This window comes from Chondrus crispus, genomic scaffold (genome assembly GCF_000350225.1).
Source record: "Chondrus crispus Stackhouse genomic scaffold, scaffold_155, whole genome shotgun sequence".
NCBI lineage: Eukaryota > Rhodophyta > Florideophyceae > Gigartinales > Gigartinaceae > Chondrus > Chondrus crispus.
The window spans coordinates 92802-101316 of record NW_005179036.1 but is presented as its reverse complement, the minus strand read 5'-3'; the positions used below and the strand labels follow the sequence as shown (position 1 = coordinate 101316).

Here is an 8515-nt window from a genome sequence, read left to right as displayed (position 1 = left end):
TCGGTCTGGGCAGTTTTGAGATTTGACTTCACGTTGTTCGACTGGGCTTTCTACCCCCCCCCCCCGTGCGCTGGCGCCCGCCGCCGCCCCCCCCTTGGCTGGGCGACAAGTGGCCGCTTGTTGGGCCGCTTTTCAACTCGTTTTTTTTTGAAGACCCCTTGCTTTGTACGGCAAGCGCCTACGGTAAGGAACCGCAGGCGGGAAGTGGACTCTCTCGTCCGGATTCTCTCGTCACCGCTGTTGGGATGGGGTTTGGGGACATCAGACGCTGAAAACGTCAAGCGGGTATTCAAAGTTGATTGGGTTTGTAGTCTCTGTGAATTGATGTCAATTCACAGAGAGACTACGAATCCATCTCGCAAAGCATTGCCACAGTAAAGGTTACCCTTGATACTTGCCAAATGTTATTGCCAAGGGCATGTAAATTTACGTTAAAGAAATGGCGTCCACCCTGCACTTGATAAACTTTCGAACTGTAAGAGGCAAGTACGTGTACGAGAGAAGGGAGATGTACAGTAGGCGAGTTGACGGAGGGAGGGAACGGAGGGAGGGAACGACATACTGTACCTGTATGGAGGGAGGGAACGAGTGCGGTGGGAGTTGGGAAGTCCCAAGTACCGGTGTAGCATACAGCACGACACGGTACAGATACGGAATCTCCCGAGTCTGCCCGCCGCGACCACGCTGTCCCGGCACGTGAGCTCGCCTGCACCCTCTGCCCCGCGCGCTGCCCCGCCCGTGCGCCCTTTTGTAAACGCTGTAAACTTTCGTAAACGCTGTAAAGTTTTGTCGGCGCTGTAAAGTTTTGTAATCGCTGTAACCTTGTGTAAACGCTGTAAAGTTTTGTAGGCGCTGTAAAGTTTTGTAAACGCTGTAAAGTTTTGCAAGCGCTGTCCGCTGTACAGCGGAGCTGCCCTGTACGGCAGCGCTGGACGCTACTACCCTTGGTACTGTACCCAACAGTTGTGAAGTTACGCTGGACGGGACGGGCTGACGTTGCAACGAGTGAGATAGGTGATTGTCGGCGAGATCAGAAGGCACAATGCCCGCAAGTTGCTGGTTCCTTTGTTTAATTCGGTGCCCCTTTCTTCCTAGCCCATGTTCTCGTATGTCTATCTTTTATGCCGCTCGTGCTAATCGCTTTTCCGCGTCAATTTCGTTTATGCGCGCTGTGTCGCGTTCGCAAGCAGTCAGTGCCATTGCGTCTGTTCGCAAGAAAGGTTCGGCAAGAAAGGTTCGGCGCCCTATCCGTTCTAGCTTTGTGCATTTGTGCGTCCGCTTTATGCTGCGTTCCATTTACGTAGCGTGCGACCCTTGGCGTTCGTGGCATTGCTTACGAGGGCTCGACATTTCATTAAAAGGGCGTTGGCCTCTTGCATTCGTGGCGTTACAACCCGGGAGGGCGCGAGGTCACAGAGCGGCCGTCGCCGCCGACTTAATAGAGCACCGGGGTGCCAACCGTAGTTCAGTATCCTTAGTATCCTTCCCTTATCATACCTCAACCATCGCCACATCGACACTCGCTCTTTTTTCTGTTCGAAAAATTGACGGTATTTTTCGAATGCAGCTGGTTGAGGTTCCAGTATCCGTAGTAACCGGGTCGAGCATAGCGCCTTAGCGCGACACTCTTTAGAGCACGAACGACAATAACACATAGCACAAAACACGCCGCAGACCCCGCTTGTTCTCTCTGACTTCAACATATGCACAACCATCTTGCTCTGCCTGCCTCCCAAAAGGTGCCGGTGTCTCGATCGCATCCTTGTTTTTGACTTTTCCTCCAGACCAAACCTTGTCCACTGCAAGCCTCTAACAGCCTAAAAGCGCGCATTTTGTCGGCAGCCACGCGGGCTGCAAACACGCCTACTCTGCTTCCCCACCTCCAGCCCCAAGCTATTGCCGTGGGGCTACACCTGCCGCGCAGGTCGGAGGATCCAGGGACTTGTTTTCAGCATTCCCATTTTTGCCTTCTTCTTGCTCGAGTACCCCAACTTCAGCAATCTCATCCTTGAGAAAAACCAGCGTAGCTTGTCCACGCGTTAGGGGAGGACTGCTACGAACTGCACTTGTGATGGGGCGGTGAGCGGCAGCGTCAGCCGTACATCGCCACATCATTAACATTCTTATTTTTGAACTCACCCTCCAACGTGATACGAATAAACAACAATCCCAAAAACGACGACGGCGAACACATTTCGCGACAGAACTACACGGGTCGTTACCACATGGGTCGTTACCCAATGCGGCTCTGCTGCTTGCCTACTCTTCGACCCCTCCTCCGGTCCCGAACTTTCGTCGTGGGACCATACCCAAAGCGGGTTGCAGGCACGAGATATTGCGTTTTCGGCGGTCGCAGGTTTTGCCATCTTCCCTTTTGCGTCTTGACGAACATCCAAACCTCGATCTTGAGAAAAGCCCAGCGGAGCTCACATTCGGCATCTTGCGGATGACACTACGAACTGCAATTGTGACGGAGCAGTGAGTGACAGCGTCGGCCGTATACTAATGACTTAGTCAAGTGCGGCTGCGTCCCTCATAGAAATCATACCCAAAGCCGCCTTTGTCTTCGACTCATCAAGAGTGCGCCATCTGTCGGCCTTTGCCTCGCACTTATGCCGTAAGTAACTTCCCCTCCGGGGTACCCTTTCTCGGCCTAGACTGGAAAATGCTCTCCTTGTAGACTGCAATCGCTGATCTAGGCGTCTCAGTTCCTCTCCGTCTCGCCGGGAGGATTTCTGCCGCTTCGTCGACCGCAACGTGAGTACTAGTAACCGCCCGCTTTTTATTCTCATCACTCATATCCCCCAATTCTTGGTTAGGTTTCACGACTGATGGAGCGCGTCCCAGTAGTAACAACCCTTTCTCGGCGTCGATATCATGACAGTACCGACTTGTGGTACATTGGTAGGTAGTCTCCAGATGACATTGCATGTCTCCTGTTTGCATGATCAAAGTTTCTGGTGCTGAAGCCGGGATCTTTCCACAGTTGAATCTGGTGAGGTTGGACATTGCTAAGATCCTCCGAGTCTGATCGATTGTGATTGCTCTGATGCTAGCCGGTACGTTCCGCGAGGTTACACTAAAGTAGAGGTGGGCCCAAGACGAGACAACTACCATGGCGGTGAATAACCCCAGGCCCAAGAAGAACAGCGGACTCAGAGTGGCAACCTCTCTCGTCTCAGATCGGAGATAGCCGTTGGCGGAGCCCAAGTCACTGCTTAGCCAGAGGACCGGAGTTCTGGTTTGATCGGAGTCATGCTGCCAGGACTCCTTCACCGCCCACGCCCTTCCAACATTGACCGTTGACAGTTGAAGAGCTCTGAACGCGGATACCGCCTCCATCCGGTAACGCCACCGACGCTTGCGACATAACCTTGGGCTGAAATCGCCAAAGTGACACAATTGCCTCACGCAGATTGTGATTGAATCATTCGCCCAGTTGAAGTCAAAAGAGAATTGTCTGCGGGTGATTTCTACGCCCCTATCTCTACGTATTATAAGAGAGTTTTGACGCCCTGGCACAGCCTCGCTACGACTCGCTTCAACCGACCTGATCTCGCCCGCTTCTTCTTCTTCGATTTTTTCTCCGTAGTCCACCACAACTTCGGAAGTTTCCAGCTCACTGACGGCGCCCACTATCCAGTTCTGCCTCCGCCATTCCACTCGGGGGGGTTCACCGCCGTCACGAAGGCATTGGATATTTAATGTCGCTGGCACATTGGACAATGTAGTACAAGGGGCTAAAATCTCGGGTTCAGATGGCTCCCTTAAGACGAATTGGACTTCCTGAGCGGCGGCGAGATTGATACCCCCTATTGTGGAGTCACTCAACAGTACTTCCAGCGGGCACCCTTCGTTCCCAAGGTTGTCTTTGCCTGCAAGCGTGAACAATTTATCTCGTGCCCAGATCCACATAAATCCTGCCGCACAGATAGCATTAGCGTTCGACCCTGTGACGATCGGATACTTACCTACCGTGATTCTGAGCCACTTGGCCTTCTCCTCACTCGGAAGGTGGAAATCTTCCAGCTCATGATCTCCGGAATTTCCCCGCAGCACGTCCGCTTCCGATAGCGTGAGGTTAAGAGCCTGAATGTCGCTCCATTGTCTTTCCCTGACCGAATAAGTTTGCGGAAGGCTGCCGTAGGGTACGCTGATAGGCCGTGCGTCCTCCGAAGGGACATATGAGAACTTGAGCCGAATCCCGGGGTCCAGATTCTCGTATCCCACATCTCTGGCAATTCCCTTCCCAATTTGAGTCGAACCCGACCCGAACTCCATCGCTATCTCCGCAATGAGCAAAGTTATGATGGACAGATTGACTATAGCCCTAAGGCGCTTATCAGACGCATCGGACTCAGTTACCAGTGAGCTCTTGATGTGGTGTCTTGGGACTAGCTTGACAGGTATTCCTGCCCGCATCCTTGCCCCAGCTCGTAGCGCTGAAGTTTTCGTCATTAGCCATGTCAAGATAGATGTGGCACAGAGACTGATTCCTACGAAACGGATCACATTCCAAACCGAGACGTCTAACGTCGTCGTGAAAGTGTTCCCGAGATTCATGTCTGTTGAAAGCGGTGGAGGTTGCTCCCAGGGGGATGAAGGCCGCCTGCCGGCTTGAAGGCGCCGTAAGGGTGGGGTGTCCCTCTTATACCCCTTCTACCCCACTCAACAACGCTCGTTCACCCCTGCAGTTTCCCGTATTGCGCCTGCCCGCGCATTGCTAATTGCTTGTGCGTGGGTGGAGGGCGGTGTTGGACGAAACTAATGACTCTGTCGATGTGGCGATGGTTGAGGTATGATAAGGGAAGGATACTAAGGATACTGAACTACGGTTGGCACCCCGGTGCTCTATTAAGTCGGCGGCGACGGCCGCTCTGTGACTGTCAATCTGGCCCCGAGACAAACAAAGAGAGTTAGAGCAACCCCACCGCGCACATCTATTTGATCAATAGAATTTCTGCTCACGATTTTCAACCCCACCGCGCAATTCTATCGCTTTCCGAAATCGAATAGAACCATTTCGGAATCTATCCGAGCGCCGATAGATTCCAAAAACGTTCTATCCGATGAATAGATTCCCCGATAGAATGACACGTGCCAAGCGTGTCTACCAAATTCCAGCCAAATGTGCCTCCTACTTGCGAGAAGGCGAGCCGAAACTCCTCGGCAGGCGTGTCGCGCGCTTCATTCAGGCATGCAATAGTGCGCCAACACCATGGCACGCGGCTATGGTACTCATAAATCAGCCTTTCATGTCCTCTAGTAGCGTGGGAGAGGCACATCATCAACAACCACCTGTCACAGTATACTACGAATAGCGAAGCGCGCGAACTCGATCATGCCGTCCCAACCGAGAACCTCCGCGCTGCTTCGTCGCTGCAGCATGCACTTCGGCGACGCGTGACCCGTGCATGCTCGCGACAATGATTTCATCATCCCCATAGCTGTCGTCTGTGTACTGAAGGACGGTTCTGAGGACTTCTATCGGGTTCATTGGCGATGATGCCGTGTGGGAGCGCGTAGTTGGACAGTACCGGAGGGAGGGCGCGCGGCGAACAGGGACAGAGGGCACAGGCTGCGGAAGACAGACATGCAGCTGTGCGGGATTCACGGCGAGGGGTGGGCGTCTCGATGAACGATCGCCTCTTCGCAGACGATGTGTGACGTCTCGCCGCTGTCCGCACGAGCATTCAGCGATAGAGTTGCAAATATGCGTTGGGGTTGACGCGAATAGAATCCACACGGATAGATTGACGATTCGCCACAAAAATCTATTCGTGCAACCGGCGAATAGTCAGCGTACACGTTTCATTTCTATCCGGCAATAGAATCGACCCGGTGGGGTTGCTCTTAGAGAAAGATGAAGTTTACTCGGGCTACCAGACCGCGCTCACCCTTGTAGATCCCGGCTAACGCCGAGACCACGTAGTGGTCATTAGTTTCGTCCGACACCGCCCTCCTTCGTCACACCCATTAGGCCCTGCCGCTTCTGTGGCGGCAGGGGCCGCCAGCGCCGGAGCCTCGGCCGCACGCCGAGGGGCGAGCAAAGTAGAGAACGACTTTGCTATATTCCGACAACCCGGGAGGGCGCGAGGTCACAGAGCGGCCGTCGCCGCCGACTTAATAGAGCACCGGGGTGCCAACCGTAGTTCAGTATCCTTAGTATCCTTCCCTTATCATACCTCAACCATCGCCACATCGACAGCTTGAGAGGGCGCGGCATTTGCATTAAAGGGCGCGGCATTTGCACCAAAGGGCGCGTGCTGTAACTATTGTGAACATAAATCGGGTTTTTTCCGTTACACTTGCCCTCACTCCACAAAGTTATCCACAAAATAAGATCAACAACTCCATTCTTCTCCGAATAAAAGCCATTCCGGTTCTGCGCTCTTCACATTGCTTGTTTACGGGCAACAAAAAGCACATTAGGGACATGCATAGCCGCTTCGAACCAGCAATAAACCCATGAAAACAAGTCCATTTGCCGATCATTACAAAAATCGGTCATTTAATCTATCATATCTTGGGCACCGTGGCCCAGCACAGAGTCATTAAGGTGAGCAAAGAGGGCCCCTCTGAAAGGTGGAAAGGTCCCTCATTGCGTATCGAGAAACGACAAGAGGGGAATGGTAGCTGTTGGATGGATTTATCAGGGAACTCTTTTACTTTGGAGACTAATTTGACGTCTACTTGTCATAAGAGTTGGTCGGTGCACATCCTGCGCTGAAAAAGGCGGGCTTGTATTGCGATAAGAGCGTTTTGGTTTCGATGGCGGGATCGTTTTGTTACGTCTGTTCCCGCGAAGCAAGTGAGAGGAGGTACTAACCAGTCTGAAAGTTGGTAAAATTTAAGAAACCGAATTAACTTCAGAAACCGGTTTATGTATACCATGGTTACATACTGATATAATCAAGAAGCGCGTGGTTCGTGTGAGCCCTAATTGGCTATCTCTTATTGAAGCCTCTGACAACAGTACTGTACCAAGGGTACTGTTGTACACGGCAGCACCGCACGCGCGTGCACCACTCCCGCCGCCCGCTACGCCCTTCTGTAAACGCTGTAAACCCCCGTAAAAGGCGCCCCCGCCGTACGGCAGCGCTACTCCGTCCGGGCAGCGGTACCCTCGGTACAGTATGTACAAGTACAGTACCAACGGTACCACACGGCAGCACTGCATCCGCACGCACCGCGCCCGCCGCCCGTGCGAAGCGCGCCACGCGCGTCGCCGCGCCCCCGCGCCGCGAGAGAGAGGGGACGCTCGGCGCGTCACGCGGATTTCGGTGTTCGTTCAGCGGCGATACACAGGGCGCCAGATAGGACAATGCCAATAAGGCGCTATTTACTCAGTAGGAAATAAAGGCGCCGTCGCCTCCGCCACGATCTGTGGTCGGAGGCATCGGACCACTTGTTGGCATCACAGATACACTGTCTTGCCGGCCCCGCGTGCATGTCGTCACGGCATGCCGCGCTGCCCCAACGTCGCTCGCATGCACGGCCTACACCCGCGATTTCGGGTTATTTTTTCATTTTCGCTTTTTGCCTGTTTTTTTTTCATGCAGAAACTGAGAAACTTGATGATTCTTCATGAAGAAAGGACTTGGACTTTAGAGTCTAAAGTAGGCCCTACACGGCCGTACCCTAAGGTTACACTGCCACTGCACTGCGCCCGCGGGAGTGTACTTTACAGTACGCGCCGCAGTCTTGTGCGCGGCTTTGCTGCCGCGGAACGCTTCGCCGCACGGACTGCGCCGGCGATCGCCGCGTGCTTGCGGCGCCCGGAGGAGGGGGCGTGCGGCAGTCATGCACGAGTTGTTGCACGAGAGTGTGCTCGGTCGGTCGTGGAAGGACGTGGAAGGAAAGGGGCGCGCGGCGTAGGAGTGGTGTAAACTTGTTATAAAAAGGGAATGCCGTTTCCCTCGGCGTGCCGTTTCCCTCGGCGATCGCCTTGTCGCTGCTTGTCGCTGCTTGTCGCTGGTGCCAAGATACTGTAGGCATATCATAAGGCCTTTTGGCCATGAGGTGGCGACAGCCATTTCGTCCAATAAGAACGCTCCGGACCGCCGCCGTCCATACTTGGACGGCTGCCATTGGGCGACGAATGTAGTCGGACCAAAAGGGAGAATTTCGTATGATTAATTAGTAACCTACACTCGACGGCGGCGCGGCATCGCGCCCACCAGTCTCGGACTGGATGACATAACTTGTGTTGTGTGACCGGGGGCAGCTCGCCTCCTCACACCGGAGAGGGACACACTCTCGATCACGTTTATTGCTCACCTCGTTCCTCGTTCCGCTGGTTGTAAACGCTCTCGTATTGCATACACCAACTTTACATCACCCCTCCCTCCGCCGCTCCCGTGCGCACAACCAGCGTAACATTACCTTCTCCCCCCCGTCCCCGCCGTCGCGGACGCACCCCCCACAGCCCTGTGCATATCGCGTATGATAAAAAACTTTATTTACAACCAGGGAGAACGCGCCACAGCCCCGCAGCCGCGGCGCGCATCTGCCG

General features: G+C 54.0%; 3 protein-coding genes across 3 annotated transcripts; all 3 read right to left on the bottom strand.

The window, feature by feature from the left end:
- Positions 1 to 1280: 1280 nt before the first annotated feature.
- On the bottom strand, positions 1281 to 1703 carry CHC_T00002746001 (hypothetical protein). The gene has a single exon (XM_005714073.1). It carries the CDS (start codon positions 1701 to 1703, stop codon positions 1281 to 1283), a length of 423 nt encoding a protein of 140 aa, XP_005714130.1.
- Positions 1704 to 2610: 907 nt separating this feature from the next.
- CHC_T00008292001 (Hypothetical protein) lies at positions 2611 to 4563 on the bottom strand. Its single transcript, XM_005714072.1, has one exon. It carries the CDS (start codon positions 4561 to 4563, stop codon positions 2611 to 2613), a length of 1953 nt encoding a protein of 650 aa, XP_005714129.1.
- Positions 4564 to 7607: 3044 nt separating this feature from the next.
- Positions 7608 to 7805, bottom strand: CHC_T00002745001 (hypothetical protein). The gene has a single exon (XM_005714071.1). It carries the CDS (start codon positions 7803 to 7805, stop codon positions 7608 to 7610), a length of 198 nt encoding a protein of 65 aa, XP_005714128.1.
- Between the last annotated feature and the right edge of the window lie 710 nt (positions 7806 to 8515).